At 43.3% G+C, this 20,760-nt stretch overlaps 1 protein-coding gene across 2 annotated transcripts in view; it reads right to left on the bottom strand.

The window, feature by feature from the left end:
- Positions 1–4,626: 4,626 nt before the first annotated feature.
- The window catches only part of pi4kaa (phosphatidylinositol 4-kinase, catalytic, alpha a), an 82,433-nt gene continuing 66,299 nt past the window's right edge, over positions 4,627–20,760 (bottom strand). For both annotated transcript variants that reach the window (XM_061927345.2, XM_061927346.2), the window contains exons 45-53: positions 19,807–19,879; positions 19,556–19,736; positions 19,386–19,490; positions 19,180–19,305; positions 15,873–15,993; positions 15,649–15,808; positions 15,476–15,565; positions 5,897–5,980; positions 4,627–5,815 (exon numbers count right to left, since the gene is read on the bottom strand). In XM_061927345.2, coding sequence (XP_061783329.1) covers positions 5,764–5,815; positions 5,897–5,980; positions 15,476–15,565; positions 15,649–15,808; positions 15,873–15,993; positions 19,180–19,305; positions 19,386–19,490; positions 19,556–19,736; positions 19,807–19,879 — 992 coding nt within the window. In that variant the 3' untranslated portion in view covers positions 4,627–5,763. The remainder of the gene's footprint in view (positions 5,816–5,896; positions 5,981–15,475; positions 15,566–15,648; positions 15,809–15,872; positions 15,994–19,179; positions 19,306–19,385; positions 19,491–19,555; positions 19,737–19,806; positions 19,880–20,760) is intronic.

The following is a 20,760-nucleotide window of genomic DNA, read 5'->3' as shown; positions in this document are numbered from 1 at the left end:
GTACAAAATTGTACTACCATAACTGGTGTATGTATGCTTTAACTACTATCCTTTAAGGCATACTTGCCAACCCTCCCGGATTTTCCGGGAGACTCCCGAAATTCAGCGCCTCTCCAGAAAACCTCCCGGGACAAATTTTCTCCCGAAAATCTCCCGAAATTCAGGCGGAGTGACGTGTTGACAGCCTGTTCTCACGTCCGCTTTCCCATAATATAAACAGCTAATGATGGAGGGCGAGTTCTTGGTTTCTTATGTGGGCTTATTGTTAGACAGTTTCATTAACGTCCTCCCAGCGCGGTAACAACACACAACAACAGCAGTCACGTTTTTGTCCCCCGTAAAGCAGTTCGTCTGCCGTAAACAGCAATGTTGTGACACTTTTAAACAGGACAATACTGCCATCTACTGTACATGCATATGTGACCCACCCATAATGTGTCACATTTTTGTGTTGATTTATTTATTTTATTTTGTGGTTTGAATTCGTTTTTGGAGCTGTCATTACAGATTTATCAGTATTCACATTGGTCAGTAGGGGGCAGTAGGGCGTTTCTTCCCAATTGAATGCTATCACCTGCAGACCGGAAGTGTCTTGTCATTCTGATGAGCGCGACCAGTCTGTGAACAATTGCAACGTCCTTTTTCCTCCTGTATAACAGGTTAGTTTTGGTGAATCAACTCACTGAATAATATCCATGTGATCTTTATAAGTTTAAGTACACATTCTGATGGTGGAGCCTAACTCTAAAGTGTTTGTGAGTTGTAGTTTGTATTTGTGAATGAATCCAGTGCACAGCTGCAGTAATCAATACAAAAAGGCGACGTGAGTGCGCAATGTTTATATAGGAACTTCTAATCCTAATTCAGACTCCCAAATTAGAGCTCCCGTTTTCTTATTGATTTTATAATGTATATTTGTATAATGTGTGTGTTCTGAAATAGTGACAGAGAATAGAACAAGGATGGACAATTCAACCCTTAACTCAACAATGAGTAGATGAGTGTTATGTGTGTGTATATGTGTAAATAAATGAACACTGAAATTCAAGTATTTCTTTTATTTATATATATATATATATATATATATATATATATATATATATATATATATATATATATATATATGTAATAAAATATATATATATAGCTAGAATTCACTGAAAGTCAAGTATTTCTTATATATATATATATATCTTAACCACGCCCCCAACCAAAAATACACACATTAACAAGTAAGAATTAAACTCATTAATGGATATAAAATGTATAAATAATGACATGATAAAATGTGAGTACAAAATTGTATGCTTTAACTACTATCCTTAAGAACAGGGGTTAACGTTTTTGACCTGTTTATTTCCACTGAAATAGTGATTGATCCTATTCAATAATTATATCTAAACTATTTAAAGTTTACAACCTTGTCAAATAATATTAAAACCACAAAGTTTTTATTTATTTAACACATAAGCCTTATGTTTAGGTTAGAAAAACTAACCAAATGTACTGCATAAGAACGGTATCAGAAATAAATGACGAAAAATAGATTTACATGCAATTATGTTGTGCTAAAATGAATAAACTAAATTAATAATAATAATAATGTTTCTTAACTAAACTGTCTTTAAAAAAAAAGTGCAAATGAAAATTCAGTCATTACTGCCACCAGCGGTGGAAAAGTGTATTGCAACTGAGTACTGCTGCGGCATAGCAGAGAAGCGTTTTTTGGGCGGTCCTCTAGGAGGCGCTCGCGGCCCAAAAAATGGGTTAAGAAACACTACTTTAAGAATAATAAACCAGGAAAGTGAATCCAAATAAAAATAAACTAAATAAATATATATATATATATATATATATATTTTAAACTAAATAAACACACATATATATATATACACATGTATTCAATGTTTTAAATAAAATAAAAAATCCAAACGCTGATACCTTTTCTTTAACGTGGGACTCACTCCATAGTCCATACTTGCCAACCCTCCCGAATTTTCCGGTAGACTCCCGAAATTCAGCGCCTCTCCCGAAAACCTCCCGGGACAAATATTCTCCCGAAAACCTCCCGATTTCCAGCCGGAGCTGGAGGCAACGCCCCCTTCAGCTCCATGTGGACCTGAGTGAGAACAGACGGGAGGACAACAGGGTGACAAGAACTAAATCATCCAGACTAGAGATAAATTGTATTATTATGTTTATCTTACCTAAAAATAAATATATTTATTAATTAAAAAAAACAAAAAAAACTAAATACATTTTTACTATATTTTGCTAAAAACATCAAAATGAATTGTATTTTTATTTGTATTTTTTCTGACTCCTTATTACATCCAGCCATATAATTATACATTAAAATAAACATATTTGAAATAATTCATTTAAAATGACCATATTTAATTATTAAAATAATTGCTTGTTTATCAACAAGTCTAACATTTTATTCATTACATTTTGAAGCTCTCAGAAGCCAAGTTATGTTATATTCCTTAATATTTATTTATGCAAGTTTGAAGTATCAATTATCTAATCACAGTTTTGTTTGCATATTTTCAGGATATATATATATATATATACATATATACATACATAAAAATATACATATATATATATACATATTAGAGATGCGCGGTTTGCGGACACAACCGCGGAGTCCGCGGATCGGGCGGATGAAATTAAAAAAAATAAGACTTTATCCGCGCGCGGGTCGGGTCGGGTGGATTAATTAGATATATTTTTTTTTTTTTTTTTTTTTTTTGCGGGTGGCAGTTAAACCAATTGGGAAATATATATACATAGTTAAATGTTGTTACCCACATACGAAAAACGAGCAGGCACCTGCAGCATATGCCACAACAGAAGAAAAAAAAAAAAAGAGATGGACACTTTTACGGAGCGGAGAAGGGACGCCTCGCCGGGGTCCGGGACCGAGGCCCCTTCCCCCGAGAGGGGCCCACCAGGAGCCGTAGCTGAGGCGATCCGCGAGAAGGGCCCGACGCACGTCCAGGGTCACCACCGCGCCCACCGCACCGACACCCCGCCTCGTCCGCCTTCGCCGCGGCCGGCGTCACGCGCAGCAGGTAAGCAGCTTACCTGCCCGCCACCCCCGTGGCCGGGGGCTCGTAACAGGGGTCACTCCGCGCGCTCCGCCCGCGCAGCTTACCTGCCCGCCACCCCTGTTGCCGGGGGCGCGTAACAGGGGTCACTCCGCGCGCAGTGCGCTCACGAAGGGGGTGGGGCTCACCCTGGTTGATATAGACAGCAGGACGGTGGCCATGGAAGTCGGAACCCGCTAAGGAGTGTGTAACAACCCACCTGCCGAATCAAAATGAAAATGGATGGCGCTGGAGCGTCGGGCCCATACCCGGCCGTCGCCGGCAGCGAGACGCGCTTGGAGGTGCGCTCAGCGCGGCTCCCCATATGATTGCGCACTGGTGTGCGTCTGGGTCGTGACAGCGTGGCACGCGAAAGTCTGTGCTGCATTGGATCAGTCTCCTTTCTTTAACAGGCAAAAGCTTTATAACCTCAGTGAGGTTATAAAGCTTGTGCACCAAACACGAAGCAAGGCCATGGTGCAGGAGAACAAAGGACTTCTTTCATTTAAGGTTTGTGATAAACCATCAAACTCATTCGTTAAAAGGACTCTATAGTAATATAAAGCGAATTTTTCTGGACATTATCATGCAAGAAAAGTTTATTTTTGGGACCGCGATCACCGCGTAATGATTTTTAAAGGTTGCATTACAAACATTTAACTGTCCCATGTGATCAGCCAGTGCGATTGGAAATCCATGCTCAATTATTGCCTCCGTAAATAAAACTTCGGCATTTATCACATCCAAAGAATCTGTTTGGGCGACGAAAAACGTTGAAAGTTTTCCACTTGTATCGCTAGCAACGGCATTAGACTTGTGTTTTTTTGTCCCAACGTGGTCTTTTACATCGCTAATTCCTCCGTGTCCGATCGAAAAATCTTGTCTGCACAAGGTGCAATTCGCGTAGTTTTCACCCTTTTTTTTTTTTTTAATTAATGAAAAACCCGGAATAGGTTGATGAAAACCGTACGAATTACGGGAAAACCGGAGTAGTTGGCAGGCTCACTAATGCCTTGCATCATCTATATTAGATCGGGCGGATGGCGGGCGGGTGCAGTTCTGATCAAACGTTACATCGGGTGGATGGCGGATGGTTGACGACTTTCTGACGCGGTTGCGGATTAAATAAATTGCCTATCCGCCCATCTCTAATACATATATATATATACATACATATATATGTATATATATACACATATATATATATATATATATATATGTATGAAATACTTGACTTGGTGAATTCTAGCTGTCAATATACTCCTCCCCTCTTAACCACGCCTCCAACCACGCCCCCCCCACCACCTCCCGAAATCGGAGGTCTCAAGGTTGGCAAGTATGCCATAGTCCAGTTGCCAGTCGGCTGGCGGGCAATTGTTGACGACAAATTTGCATGTGCACGAAAAACGTCTCTCAATCAAACGGCTCACAACTGCGAATCGGTTCTCATTGTTCGCTTGAAAGAGCCGTTCAAAAGGCTCGACTCGTTCGCAAACATCCACATTAATGTAAAAAGAAGCATCTGGAAACATTTGGTTGACTCACGTTCGGCTTTTATTTTGAAATCAGCATTAATGCTGCTGACGGTATAACGAGCCAAACCATTAAAAATCCATACGTTTGACTCTGATGAAACGTACAAACACAAACATTGACAAACTTATTCTCTGTGGTTAAAGGTGCAATTTGTCAAAGCCTGCACATGCTAACGGCTAACGCCTGTCATGTAGTGCCTTTTCCTGCCTCCAGAGGCGACAGTGAGACAATGGTGTTCACCAAATTGGGACGTTGGTATGGTTTCACAATCATGCTTTAAAGGCCTTTATGCTAATGTACTCCCCCTACTGGCTGGAATTTGCCTACCAAATCGAACCTTTAACGATGTGTTTGCATTACATTAAAAGTGACCTTGAGGGGTGTGAAGAATTCACCGTCACACAATAAAAGCCCCTTCAAGTTTGAAATCATAACACGAGAACACTGGAGTCAAGGGGAACACACCAATACAGCATCAGTACGTGGGAATATTGCATATATATTTTTGCAGAAATGGCTTTTTAGGTCACAGCGAGGTCACATGACACACACGAGGAATGTTTCCAAACAGGTTTGCGCACACCGACGACGTGTAGGACTTGTGTGCCATGCAGATATGCAACTCTCGCCTTTGTCTTTTCCCCTTACACTCCCACGATGCTTTGCGACATTTACAACAAAATGGTTCCTAAAACCGTTCTCGTTCCTTTAAGTGGAGGTTCTTCCCAGAATGCACCCCGCTGCCGGTGGAATGTAAACTAACACTGTTACCTCGCGCAAGAACATGTTTGATGATTTGTTCTTGTCGCCACGTCCAAAGTTTCCTCCCGCTCCTTCTCTTTCAGTCCACGGTGACGTTGCTTCACACGTAGAAAAACACTGCAGAGAGTTTGAATCCCGCACTAACGGCCTGGTCTCTGATGTGAGGTGACAATACTGACAGAAATAAAGTGCACTGGAAGTGAAGAGCAGCATGATGATGACACAAAGAGTGTAAATATGGCTCTTAAAGGGCAATTTCAAAGAGCTCTTTAGGTAAAAGTGTTGGATAAAACCGGAGTTATTGCTCTCGGAGGGACAGCATCTTGTCTGGGATCAGCGTCCGTACTCGACTCGTTACAGCAGGAGAGCCTCAGTAGGGAATTTGGTTCTGGTAATATTGCAGCATGTCGTACGTCTTGCTCCTGGCAGGGAGTGAAAGATAATGCATGAACGCAACATGGAGGAAGTACAACATTTTCTTATCTTGTCCTTTTTAGTTGTACCTGCTACTGAGGAAGCAGCTTTGGATCACCTTGATGATGAACGCTGCGGCTTCTTTCTCGCTCATCTGGGGGTTAAACCTTCCTCTGAGAAGTGGAAAACAACACGTTCATGGTAGGGATGTCCCGATCCAGGTTTTTGCACTTCCGATACCGATATTGTTTTTGCATTTCCGATCCGATACCGATACTCAGGGCCGGCCCGTGGCATAGGCCGTATAGGCAAATGCTAAGGGCGCCGTCCATCAGGGGGCGCCACGCCAGTGCCACAAATGTTGGAGAAAAAAAAAAAAGAAAAGAAAAAAGTTGGTACTCCATCCATCCATCTTCTTCCGCTTATCCGAGGTCGGGTCGCGGGGGCAGCAGCCTAAGCAGGGAAGCCCAGACTTCCCTCTCCCCAGCCACTTCGTCCAGCTCCTCCCGGGGGATCCCGAGGCGTTCCCAGGCCAGCCGGGAGACATAGTCTTCCCAACGTGTCCTGGGTCTTCCTCGTGGCCTCCTACCGGTTGGACGTGCCCTAAACACCTCCTTAGGGAGGCGCTCGGGTGGCATCCTGACCAGATACCCGAACCACCTCATCTGGCTCCTCTCGATGTGGAGGAGCAGCGGCTTTACTTTGAGCTCCCCCCGGATGACAGAGCTTCTCACCCTATCTCTAAGGGAGAGCCCCGCCACCCGGCGGAGGAAACTCATTTCGGCCGCTTGTACCCGTGATCTTGTCCTTTCGGTCATAACCCAAAGCTCATGACCATAGGTGAGGATGGGAACGTAGATCGACCGGTAAATTGAGAGCTTTGCCTTCCGGCTCAGCTCCTTCTTCACCACAACGGATCGATACAGCGTCCGCATTACTGAAGACGCCGCACCGATCCGCCTGTCGATCTCACGATCCACTCTTCCCCCACTCGTGAACAAGACTCCGAGGTACTTGAACTCCTCCACTTGGGGCAAGATCTCCTCCCCAACCCGGAGATGGCACTCCACCCTTTTCCGGGCGAGAACCATGGACTCGGACTTGGAGGTGCTGATTCTCATCCCAGTCGCTTCACACTCAGCTGCGAACCGATCCAGTGAGAGCTGAAGATCCTGGCCAGATGAAGCCATCAGGACCAAATCATCTGCAAAAAGCAGAGACCTAATCCTGCAGCCACCAAACCAGATCCCCTCAACGCCTTGACTGCGCCTAGAAATTCTGTCCATAAAAGTTATGAACAGAATGGGTGACAAAGGGCAGCCTTGGCGGTACTATTATTTCTAAATACAAAAAATAATCCCACGTTAATTAAAATGCAAAGTAAAGCCTATCTAATAGAAATATTATTTGTTACAACATTACGCCCCCCTCCCCCCCCTCCCCCGCACGGTGCGCCCCCTCCCTTCCCGTATCATGACATCAAAAAATCAACGGCCAAAACTGTCAGGTGCCCAAGGAAGAAAAAAGAGAAAAGAAGAGGGGTAGAAACGAGAAAAGACAAGAGGTAGCAGGTAGGTAACGTTAGCCTACATGAAATGATTTGTCTGTTACAGAATGTGATAGTAACCTGGCTTTTTAGCATTAAGCTAATGCTACATGATTCGGCAATTGCTAATCAATAATAAATAGCTAGTTCTGTTTTAACGTCGGGTTAATATTGTGGAGGGGGCTAAATTGTTATGGAAAATAATAATGTAACGTTAGGTAATTACAGTACTCCCACCTTACATTCCTTGTATTAGATCTTTTAAGCAGGTGTTTTTTGTTTACATTGTTATTGCCTTCTGGTTAGATAATGTTTGCCCTGCAGGTAATAGTCACTTTTCCACCCCTTTATATATTAGGTATAGTTGTAAGTAAAAAAAAAAAGGTCAAAGACAAAGCTATTCGGTTTCTTGTGAGTATATACACTTCACTGCCGATGTGGGGGGGCGCCACCTAAAATCTTGCCTAGGGCGCCGATACTGACCGATACCGATACTGGCCTATCCGAGCATGTATTAAAGTTTAAAGTTATTTAGCCTACTTAGTTGTCAGAATCATGTTGAAAAGGGTTTTAGTACTCTTGATAACAACTAGCCAGCTGAATTAGGGGAGTTTGAATTATACACAATGGTTGGTAACAAGAAACTGACCTGTTTATTCAAGGATAAACACAAAATAGACAAAATTATACATGACAAACAGAAATGGCATCATTGAACTAGGGCTGGGCGATATGGCCTTTTTTTAATATTGCGATATTTTAAGGCCATATTGCGATACACGATATATATCTCGATATTTTGCCTTAGCCTTGAATGAACACTTGATGCATATAATCACAGCAGTATGATGATTCTATGTGTTTTGATTGATTGATTGAGACTTTTATTAGTAGGTTGCACAGTGAAGTACATATTCCGTACAATTGACCACTAAATGGTAACACCCCAATAAGTTTTTCAACTTGTTTAAGTCGGGGTCCACTTAAATTGATTCATGATACAGATATATACTATCATCATAATACAGTCATCACACAAGATAATCACATTGAATTATTTACATTATTTATAATCCAGGGTGTGGAGGGGGGCGCCGGATGTAAGTGTCAAAAAGACAGCCAAAAGAGTTTGATATGAGAATAAATCTAAAGTTAAAATATAGGGTAGAAATGCACCCATTTGCAGGAAATGTAGTCTTGATTTTTAAAATGTTCTTTCAAGGCTTGCATGTCTACATTAAAACATTCTTCTTCATACTGCATTAATATATGCTACTTTTAAACTTTCATGCAGAGAGGGAAATCACAACTAAAAAAATCACTATTTTTTTCATCCGGTGTTGATGTGGAAATTTTTGCCTCGGCATTTTGATGGTGTGGACGTGTGGCACCGAACGGAGATAAGCGTCTCGACAGACGTCACAATATTTGAACAATGATGACAAAAACTGTTTTCTCTGTCGTGTCCCTGTGTCGAAAATTGTTATGCGCTTATTTTTTTATTTGATTTTGTGCGTGGCATAGATTTGCTATGCGCAGAGGACGCTTAAACAGTGCGCAATTGCACAGGCGAGCACCTTAGAGGGAGCGTTTTTCGCACGGCTGCGCTAGCATCACAGCTAACGTTAGCCATGCTGCTACCTCTGTGCTCGGGGAGGACGTATACGTATGTGACGTATGTAAGAAGGTGCACTTGCTGTCTGTGAGAGGGAGACACAGTAAAGAGTGAGAAGAGCCTGTCGTGTAATGCCAGCAGCTGTGGATGTGTTGAAGGTGTGCTGGAAAATGCGGAACGGAAATTACGGAGCAGCAGAAAAGTGGAATGTATTATTTAAATAGGTGCGTTGGAAAACACGGACCGGAGTTTTTTTTTTAAACTGGATCTGGATCGGCATTTTCCCATGCCTTGCCGATACGCAATTTTTGGCAAATATCGGCAGCCGATCCGATCCAAATATCGGATCAGGACATCCCTAGTTCATGGTAAGTTCCACTTTTGTCCAGTGCTGTACAAATGTATGCATGCAAGGAAAGTCCCAATAATGGCTGACTTTACTACTAGGTAGAGATGTCCGATAATGGCTTTTTTGCCAATATCCGATATCGTTCAACTCTTAATTACCAATTCCAATATCAACTGATACCGATATATACAGTCGTGGAATTAACACATTATTATGCCTAATTATGTTGTGATGCCCCGCTGGATGCATTAAACCAGGGGTGCTCATTACGTCGATCGCGAGCTACCGGTCGATCTCGGAGGGTGTGTCAGTCGATCACCAGCCAGTCATTAAAAAAATAGTCCTAAAAATGAGCGATCATAAATCTTCACTATGACGTCACTTTCGTCACTTGATTGACATTCACGGCACCCGAGGGTCTTCTGAGATGACGCTGGCTGCTGCCAGCTCATTAAAATTACCGACTGGAAGGCGAGAAACACTTTATTTCAACAGACTCTGGCGCCGTACCTGTCGTCAAAACTGCAAAGACCGACTGCACAGTTGCACAGTTGCGCTAACAAAATAAGAGTCTCAGAAGGCTGGCGTGCACAAGCTAGCAAGCTACGGAGTTTGCCGACAATGTATTTCTTGTAAAGTGTATACAAAGGAGTACGGAAGCTGGACAAATAAGATGCCAAAAACCAACCACTTTCATGTGGTATTGGACAGAAAGGAGGACTTTTTTTCTCCTCCATTCGAAAATGCGGACGTTATCAGCACTACTGTCTGATTCCAATCAATGCAAGTCATCAGAATCAGGTAATACACCAACTTATATTCTTGTCTTCATGAAAGAAAGGAATCTATATGTGTTACACATGCTTGTATTATCTTTAAACACCTTTAACATGTTAACAATATTAACTATATGTGTTAAACATGCTTGTATTATCTTTAAACACCTTTAACTTGTTAACAATATTAACTATATGTGTTAAACATGCTTGCATTATCTTTAAACACCTTTAACTTATTAACAATATTAACTATATGTATTAAACATGCTTGTATTATCATTAAACACCTTTAATTTATTAACAATATTAACTATATGTGTTAAACATGCTTGCATTATCATTAAACACCTTTAACTTGTTAACAAAAACATATATTTCATAAATAAGTAAATATAAATTATATATATGAATGAGGTAGATCCCCACGACTTGATCATTTGAAAAGTAGCTCGCCTGCAGAAAAAGTGTGAGCACCCCTGTAACAAGGTTTTCCGAAATAAATCAACTCAAGTTATGGAAAAAAGTGCCAACATGGCACTGCCATATTTATTATTGAAGTCACAAAGTTCATTATTTTTTTTAACAAGACTCAAAACAGCAGCTTGGAATTTGTGACATGCTCTCCCTGAGAGAGCATGAGGAGGTTGAGGTGGGCGGGGTTGGGGGGGGGGGCGGGGTGGAGGTGGGAAGTAGGGGTTGGCGGGGGGTGTATATTGTAGCGTCCCGGAAGAGTTAGTGCTGCAAGGGGTTCTGGGTATTTGTTCTGTTGTGTTTATGTTGTGTTACGGTGCGGATGTTCTCCCGAAATGTTTTTGTCATTCTTGTTTGGTGTGGGTTCACAGTGTGGCGCATATTTGCAACAGTGTTAAAGTTGTTTATACGACCACCCTCAGTGTGACCTGTATGGCTGTTGACCAAGTATACATTGCATTCACTTGTGTGTGTGAAAAGCCGTAGATATAATGTGATTGGGCCGGCACGCAAAGGCAGTGCCTTTAAGACGCTCTGTACTTCTCCCTACGTCCGTGTACACAGTGGCGTTTTAAAAAGTCACACATTTTACTTTTTGAAACCGATACCGATAATTTCCGATTTACATTTTAAAGCATTTATCGGCCGATATTATCGGACACCTCTACTACTAGGTGATGTCCTACTCACTAGTGATCGACCGATACTGATTATTAGTCATCAAAGAAGCCGATAACTGATATTTGGAGCAGATATTCATTTTAAAGTAGGGTACCGGTACTAGTATAGTATCACGCTACTAATGAATCAAAAACGGTACTATACTCTGTTTGAGTACCGGTTCCCCCCTTTTTTTTTTTTTTAATGGGCATGACGCCGTGTTGTGACATTGCTGGTTTTACGAGCAGAGGAGCATGTTCGGCAGCGCACACTCACGGAGTACATACAAGCAGACACGGTGTGTGGACAGAAAAGGGAGAACGGACGCATTTTGGCCGAAAAACTAAATATAAAGGTGAAGTTATACCACAAAACGCCTTCAGGAAGAGGTGCTTTAAGACAGTGTTTTTCAACCTTTTTTGAGCCAAGGCACATTTTTTTCATACGGAGGCAGAAAAGGTTAAAAAATGAAACTCCACCAGGTTGTCGTGCCTTATTTTGAGTTTGTTGTGGTTTCCTGTGTGTAGTGCTTTAGTTCCTGTCTTGCGCTGTTATTTTGGTGACCCTTCCTGTTTTGTTGGTGTTCTCCTGTAGCAGCTTCACGCCTTCCTTTGAGTGCTATTGCCCGCACCTGCTTTGTTTTCGCAATCAAGACTATTTAAGTTGTGCGTACGCTATCCTTCTTTGTGGGGACATTGTTGATTGTCATGTCATGCAAGGATATGCTTTGCTCCACACGCTGTAAGTTTTTGCTGTCGTCCAGCATTCTGTTTTTGTTGACTTTGTAGCCAGTTCACTTATATTTTTGTTTTACATAGCAATCCCTATGCTTCAGTGCCTTTTCCTAGCGGGACTTGCCTTTTGTTCATTTTTGGTTTAAGCGTTACATACCTTTTTACCTGCACGCTGTCTCCCGCTGTGCTCTGCATATTGGGATCACGACAAACCATCCTCGACGCGTTCCGACTTCTACAAAGCAATGAACTACCTGCTGCCACCTACTGATATGGAGTATTACATGATTACCCTGCCGGGCTCTACACAGCACAGGCACTAGACAACGGCACATTATTATGATTATTATTGATTTTATAATGTATATTTGTATATATTATATATATATATATATAATATATACAAATATACATTATAAAATCAATAGGAAAACGGGAGCTCTAATTTGGGAGTCTGAATTAGGATCAGAAGTTCCTATATAAACATTGCGCACTCACGTCGCCTTTTTGTATTGATTACTGCAGCTGTGCACTGGATTCATTCACAAATACAAACTACAACTCACAAACACTTTAGAGTTAGGCTCCACCATCAGAATGTGTACTTAAACTTATAAAGATCACATGGATATTATTCAGTGAGTTGATTCACCAAAACTAACCTGTTATACAGGAGGAAAAAGGACGTTGCAATTGTTCACAGACTGGTCGCGCTCATCAGAATGACAAGACACTTCCGGTCTGCAGGTGATAGCATTCAATTGGGAAGAAACGCCCTACTGCCCCCTACTGACCAATGTGAATACTGATAAATGTGGAATGACAGCTCCAAAAACGAATTCAAACCACAAAATAAAATAAATAAATTAACACAAAAATGTGACACATTATGGGTGGGTCACATATGTATGTACAGTAGATGGCAGTATTGTCCTGTTTAAAAGTGTCACAACATTGCTGTTTACGCAATGTTGTGAACAGGCTGTCAACACGTCACTCAGGTCCGCATGGAGTTGGAGGGGGCGTGGCCTCCAGCTCCGCCTGAATTTCGGGAGATTTTCGGGAGAAGATTTGTCCCGGGAGGTTTTCGGGAGAGGCGCTGAATTTCGGGAGTCTCCCGGAAAATCCGGGAGGGTTGGCGAGTATGCCGAAAGGACAAGATCACGGGTACAAGCGGCCGAAATGAGTTTCCTCCGCCGGGTGGCGGGGCTCTCCCTTAGAGATAGGGTGAGAAGCTCTGTCATCCGGGAGGAGCTCAAAGTAAAGCCGCTGCTCCTCCACATGGAGAGGAGCCAGATGAGGTGGTTCGGGCATCTGGTCAGGATGCCACCCGATCGCCTCCCACGGGAGGTGTTTAGGGCACGTCCGACCGGTAGGAGGCCACGGGGAAGACCCAGGACAGGTTGGGAAGACTTTGTCTCCCGGCTGGCCTGGGAACGCCTCGGGATCCCCCGGGAGGAGCTGGACGAAGTGGCTGGGGAGAGGGAAGTCTGGGCTTCCCTGCTTAGGCTGCTGCCCCCGCGACCCGACCTCGGATAAGCGGAAGAAGATGGATGGATGGATGGATGGATGAATGACTCTTACCATATGTTACGTTAACATACCAGTTGGTTATTTATGCCTCATATAACGTACACTTATTCAGCCTGTTGTTCACTATGCTTTATTTATTTTAAATTGCCTTTCAAATGTCTATTCTTGCTGTTGGGCTTTATCAAATACATTTCCTCAAAAAATGCGACTTATACTCCAGTGCGACGTATATATGTTTTTTTCCTTCTTTATTATGCATTTTCGGCCGGTGCGACTTATACTCCGGAGTGACTTATACTCCGAAAAATGCTGTACTTCTAAATCACTAATCCTCTCCTCCATGGCGACAAATAAAGTATGTTTCTTACAAGTAGCATTATAAAATAATTAAATATAATGTATAATTTCAAGAAATCCTACCAAGACAATTTTGACTTTTTCAATTGGCAGATTTTTTTTGGCTCATTATAAGCAAAAATAACTCTTTTTAAGAGGAGCATTTTTCACGGTGTGGATACATTCTATCTTGTCAGAATTGTTACTGACAGTTTGGTTATGTTTGTTTTTTCCTGTGTGTTTGTGTTTATTTCCTCTCAGCGCTCTTATTTTAGTTCCACTTCCTGCATGCATAGGAGGTGGGGGGAGGGGTGGGCGTGGTCGGGGTGGGACGGGGGCGTGGTTGGGGGGCGTGGCTAAAAGGGGAGGAGTATATTTACAGCTAGAATTTACCAAGCTAGAATTCACCAAGTCAAGTATTTCATATATATATATATATATATATATATATATATATATATATATATATATATATATGTATGTGTGGGGAAAAAATCACAAGACTATTTCATCTCTACAGGCCTGTTTCATGAGGGGGGGTTCCCTCAATCATCAGGAGATTTTAAAATCTCCTGATGATTGAGGGAACCCCCCCTCATGAAACAGGCCTGTAGAGATGAAATAGTCTTGTGATTTTTTTTCCCACACATACATATATTGCGCTCTACTACGGTATCGAGCACTATTTTTTGGATAACCTTATTAAGACATATATATATAAAGAATTACTTGATGTTCAGTGAATTCTAGCTATATATATATATAAAATAAATACTTGAATTTCAGTGTTCATTTATTTACACATATACACACATATAACACTCATCTACTCATTGTTGAGTTAAGGGTTGAATTGTCCATCCTTGTTCTATTCTCTGTCACTATTTTTCGAACCATGCTGAACACCCTCACTGATGATGCATTGCTGTGTGGCGCGCAAAAAGTGCTTTCATCAAATGCACTAGATGGCAGTATTGTGCTGTTTAAGAGTGTCACAACATTGCTGTTTACGGCAGACGAACTGCTTTACGGTAGACGAAAAACGTGACTGCTGTTGTTGTGTGTTGTTGCCGCGCTGGGAGGACGTTAATGAAACTGCCTAACAATAAACCCACGTAAGAAACCAAGAACTCGCCCTCCATCATTCTACAGTTATAACGTGATTGGGCAGGTATGCTGTTTAAATTGTGGGTTAATACTCAAATAAAATATTTGTTATTATGGACCTGAGTCAGGCTGAATTTCGGGAGATTTTCGGGAGAAAATTTGTCCCGGGAGGTTTTCGGGAGAGGCGCTGAATTTCGGGAGTCTCCCGGAAAATCCGGGAGGGTTGGCAAGTATGCCTGCATGTCTCCCTGAGCGCTCGTTTCCCTCACCTGTCCCTGATTGGCAGCCTGGCACACCTGGATGCAGTTGCAAATCAGGCTGCTATTTATGCCTGCCTCGCCCTCCAGTCAGGGCTCAAATGATTGTCTCCTGTTGTCCCTGCATGTGCACTATTTGTTTTTTTTACATTAAAGTCATGTTTTCCTGCACAGTTTGGGGTTTAAGACCAACAGTACCAGACCTATCTGCTGATAAAGTTCAATTGTAGTTGAAAAACAAATAAAGAAGGCCGATACCGATGTCGATTTGTACTGCTTACTTGAGGAGTTTGATGGTTTGTCCTCGGAAACAGGGCAGACCCGTGTCCAGCATGAGGGTGACCAATGAGACCACAGCATCCATGTAGGGCCTGCATGTCCAAATGGGGAAAACCTCCATGTTGAAGTTGCAAAGTCTCACTGGCGGCTACTGAGAACATTTCAATGTTCTTACCGTACGGCCAGATATCCCCTGACGCACATTTCCATGAACCACTTGAAGGGCGTGGCCTCCATCTTGCCTCCCATGATCATCACCATCTCGTCCGTCAGCTTGATGTCGGGCTCCCAGCCCAGGTTGCCGCCGGGGGAGCTCTCGAACATGAAGCCAAAGTCTGTCCGGAATAAAAAAACTGCATCATGTAAACGATCGTAGGAGCGGTGATGCTGCGAGGGTACCAATGTGGATGAGGTGTCCTTTGCTGTCCAGCATGATGTTGCCGTTGTGTCGGTCTTTAATCTGCAGCAGGAAGAGCAGGAGGCTGTACGCCGCCATGCTGCGGATGAAGTTGTAGCGAGCCTGGCGAGCATTGACAGGAATTAAAACCAGAAAGTATGTTCAAAGCAAAAACTAAAAGTCATTCTTCTAATTGGCCTGCTGCATGTTGTCGGAATAAGATTCAACAGAAAAATCAACAAAAATGGGGAATATGGGCAGATGTCTTTTTTTTTTACAGACTTAAAATACAAACCCCAAACCAGTGAAGTTGTCACGTTGTGTAAATGGTAAATAAAAAGAGAATACAACAAATCCTTTTCAACTTATATTCAACTGAATAGACTGCAAAGACAAGATATTTAATGTTCCAACTGGAAAACTTTTGTTATTTTTTTGCAAATATTAGCGCATTTGGAATTTGATGCCTGCAACAAGTTTAAAAAAAGCTGGCACAAGTGGCAAAGAAGACTAAGAATGTTGAGGAATGCTCATCAAACACTTATTTGGAACATCCCACAGGTGAACAGGCTAATTGGGAACAGGTGGGTGCCATGATTGGGTATAAAAGCAGCTTCCATGAAATGCTCAGTCGTTCACAAACGAGGACGGGGCGAGGGTCACCACTTTGTCAACAAATGCCTGAGCAAATTGTTTAAGAACAACATTTCTCAACCAGCTATTGCAAGGAATTTAGGGGATTTCACCATCTACGCTCTGTAATATCATCAAAAGGTTCAGAGAATCTGGAGAAAATCACTGCACGTATGCGATGATATTACGGACCTTCCATCCCTCAGGCGGTACCGCATCAAAAAGCGACATCGGTGCGTAAAGGATATCACCACATGGGCTCAGGAACACTTCAGAAAACCACTGTCAGTAACTACAGTTGGTCGCTACATCTCTGTAAGTGCAAGTTAAAACTCTACTGTACAAAGCGAAAGCCATTTATCAACAACACCCGCAAACGCTGCCGGCTTCGCTGGGCCCGAGCTCATCTAAGATGGACTCATGCAAAGTGGAAAAGTGTTCTGTGGTCTGATGAGTCCACATTTCAAACTGTTTTTGGAATTGTTATAGGCGCAAAGTTCAAAAGCCAGTATTCTGTTTTCATTTACGTATTACACCAGTGTTTTTCAACCACTGTGCCGCGGCACACTAGTGTGATGTGAGATACAGTCTGGTGTGCCGTGGGAGATTATCTAATTTCACCTATTTGGGTTAAAAATATTTTTTGCAAACTAGTAATTACAGTCTGCAAATGATGTGTTGTTTTTGAGTGTCGGTGCTGTCTAGAGCTCGGCAGAGTAACTATTTTATACTCTTTCATATCAGTAGGTGGCAGCAGGTAGCTAATTGCTTTGTAGATGTCGGAAATAGCGGGAGGTAGTGTGCAGGTAAAAGGGTGTCTAATGGTAAACCAAAAATAAACAAAAGGTGAGTGCCCCTAAGAAAAGGCATTGAAGCTTAGGGAAGGCTATGCCGGAAAAGGGTGGAGTGCCATCTCCGGGTTGGGGAGGAGATCTTGCCCCAAGTGGAGGAGTTCAAGTACCTCGGACTCTTGTTCCCGAGTGGGGGAAGAGTGGATGGTGAGATCGACAGGCGGATCGGTTCAGCGTCTTCAGTAATGTGGACACTGTATCGATCCGTTGTGGTGAAGAAGGAGCTGAGCCGGAAGGCAAAGCTCTCAATTTACCGGTCGATCTACGTTCCCATCCTCACCTATGGTCATGAGCTTTGGGTTATGACCCAAAGGACAAGATCACGGGTACAAGCGGCCCAAATGAGTTTCCTCCGCCGGGTGGCGGGTCTCTCCCTTAGAGATAGGGTGAGAAGCTCTGCCATCCGGGAGGAGCTCAAAGTAAAGCCGATGCTCCTCCACATGGAGAGGAGCCAGATGAGGTGGTTCGGGCATCTGGTCAGGATGCCACTCGACCGCCTCCCTAGGAAGGTGTTTAGGGCATGTCCGACCGGTAGGAGGTGTCGGAGGCAGATATTTACATATATCCGAATTTAAGTTGTACTTCTTCCATTTCTTTGTCATATTTGAAAACAGCTCGTCTTTTCCACTTCTTCTCTTGATGCTCTGTCAGCAAGCAAACTCTGTGTGTTAACCTTGAGTTCTTTGGAATGTATTATGGCTAGGGAGACGTTGTGCTTTTGTTATGGCTAGGGAGGTGGAAGGGAAGAGAGGTTTTTGGCGTTGGGAAGGGAGACCATTTTGGGTGTGCGGGATAGAAGGTTCTAGGGTTAGACTGGTCTCAATCTAAAATGTATATTGTCGAAGCTTTGAGAATATATACAACAAAATACCTATTCTGTCTCTGGTGGTTTTTCAACTCAGCTTTAAGTGTCGGAAAGAACTTGGGAGCGAATTGTGACTCGAATTCCCTGGGAGGAACAACTGGTCCAAAACGCAACAGAGGCCACTGGGAAGACCCAGGACACGTTGGGAAGACTATGTCTCCCGGCTGGCCTGGGAACGCCTCGGGATCCCCCGGGAGGAGCTGGACGAAGTGGCTGGGGAGAGAGAAGTCTGGGCTTCCCTGCTTAGGTTGCTGCCCCCGCGACCCAACCTCGGATAAGCGGAAGAAGATGGATGGATGGATGGATGGAAGGCTATGCAAAACGAAACTAAAACTGAACTGGCTACTAAGTAAACAAAAACAGAATGCTGGACGACAGCAAAGACTTACTGTGGAGCAAAGACGGCGTCCACAATGTACACCCGAACATGACATGACAATCAACAATGTCCCCACAAAGAAGGATAAAAACAACTGAAATATTCTTGAAACAAAGTAGATGCGGGAAATATCGCTCAAAGGAAATGAAACTGCTACAGGAAAATACCAAAAAAAAGAGAAAAAAACACCAATATAGGAGCGCAAGACAAGAAGTAAAACACTACACCCAGGAAAACAGCAAAAAAGTCCAAATAAGTTAGGGTGTGATGTGACAGGTGGTGACAGTACACCTACTTTGAGACAAGAGCTATAGTGGTTATGCTTTAAAGTCATATCCAACAATTGCGACAACAACTTTTTACTGTCAACTGAGTTTCGTTTTTTTAATGATTTCTGCTGGTGGTGTGCCTCTGGATTTTTTCAACGGGAAAAATGTGCCTTGGCTTAAAAAAAGGTTGAAAAACACTGCATTACACATCGTGCCAACATCACTGGTTTTGGGTTTTGTACCAAAATGGCCCCAGTATACGTTAATTTTTCCGAAACAAGCTTGTAAAGCCCTGCTCTAAAGTGAAAGCACCTTCTGGAAGGCGAGTGTGGATTCGTCGCCATACTGGTTTCGGAAGTAGTCGTACATGCCAAAGTCCGTCTGCCGTCCTAGTTGGTCCCGGGACTTGCAGTCTGGGATGCACTCGATCACGCCGCACTGAGGAAGACGAGGACGTCAGTGAAAGCTAACAACACTTAGCTTGGATGGCAAACATGGAGGCCGGGTGGAGGTCTCACCCCAGGAGCCGTGGCCACCACGCGGTATGGGAAGACAAACAGATCCAGACCCACCAGCTGGAAGATGTTCTTGAAGAGTCCAATGATCTGCAGCGCCAGCATGTCCTACACACCAGAACACGTCAAGAGTGACGGCAGCAGACGTGTTTTTGTGTGAAAGTGACATTTACCTGCCGACAGTCGTCTCCCACTTTAAAGATGGCCGCCTGCCAGCAGATCCTGCGCGACCCGTCGGGATTCTCCTCGCCGTCGTCCACGGAGTCGGAAGGGCAGCGTAGTCCCTCCCTCTCCAGCTCGCTCACGCCGCAGCGCTTCACCTTGAACTTGGCGAGGTAGGGTGCCTTGGCGGCACTGTGGCCACCAGAGGGCGCAACGTGACTCCCACAGGTTTGATTTGGGAGGGTGTCCACAGAGTTCTTACCTCTGCATGGGGGTGCCAGACTTGTAGTCAATGTCCAGGACTATGGCCTCGGGGTTACTGGGCAGGTAACAACCTGGCGCACAAGCACACTTTCACTCTCATGTTGTGATTCCCTTAAGGCCAGCAGGGGGCAGCTATGGCGTCACATTAGTGCAGCGTTTCTCAAAGTGTGGGGCGCGCCCCACTGGTGGGGAATAGAGACATGACAGGTGGGGCGCGAGGAACGAGAGGAAATTTCACTTTAAATTTTTTTTAAAATTATTATATTCTTAGATTATTTTTTTTACTATGCTTTCATTTTCTATACACACTGTAAATCACTTTGTGATTCTGTCTGTGAAATCCACTATATAAATAAATGGAAATTACCGGTGCTTATTTTTACTGTAGGCTTTATATTTCTCGGTACGAGCGAAAGTTTGACAGACATAGCAACAGTAACTAATGGGGGCGGGGCTAAGCGGAACAAACTTTCGCGCGGATGGGTAGCAGGCTAATGTGTGGATCACAATTACACAAATATATACATATGTGACTCGCACCTCAAAGGTCGTCGAGCCAGAGCCAGCGCCTGCAGAGAAACAAAAATCTGACGGGCACACACTGTGTCATTCACCGGGAAGCACTCGCGTCAAGGCAGCTCAGCCCCGAACTCAATGAGGTTTTAACATGTTGTGAGCGCGGTAAATTTGATCAAAACACGACCACTGAAAGTGCGACTGTTCTCTGCACTGTGTGAGGAAATGGGAGCTGATCATACAGCCGTGCTGTTTCACAGTGAAGCAAGGTGGCTCTCCTGGGGGAAAGTGCTGTCACTTGCCCTGTCTTGCCAAATGCATAGCTCCTCCTTTTTTTTTTTGCAAAGATTGCAAAGTGGCACTTTTATTGTATTTATTATTGAACTTGATGCAAGTTATTTGATTTATTATTGAACTTGATGCAAGTTATAACACT

The sequence above is a fragment of the Nerophis lumbriciformis genome, linkage group LG32 (assembly GCF_033978685.3).
Source record: "Nerophis lumbriciformis linkage group LG32, RoL_Nlum_v2.1, whole genome shotgun sequence".
NCBI lineage: Eukaryota > Metazoa > Chordata > Actinopteri > Syngnathiformes > Syngnathidae > Nerophis > Nerophis lumbriciformis.
The sequence above is the reverse complement of the archived record's forward strand: the minus strand, read 5'-3'. Positions and strand labels throughout refer to the sequence as shown.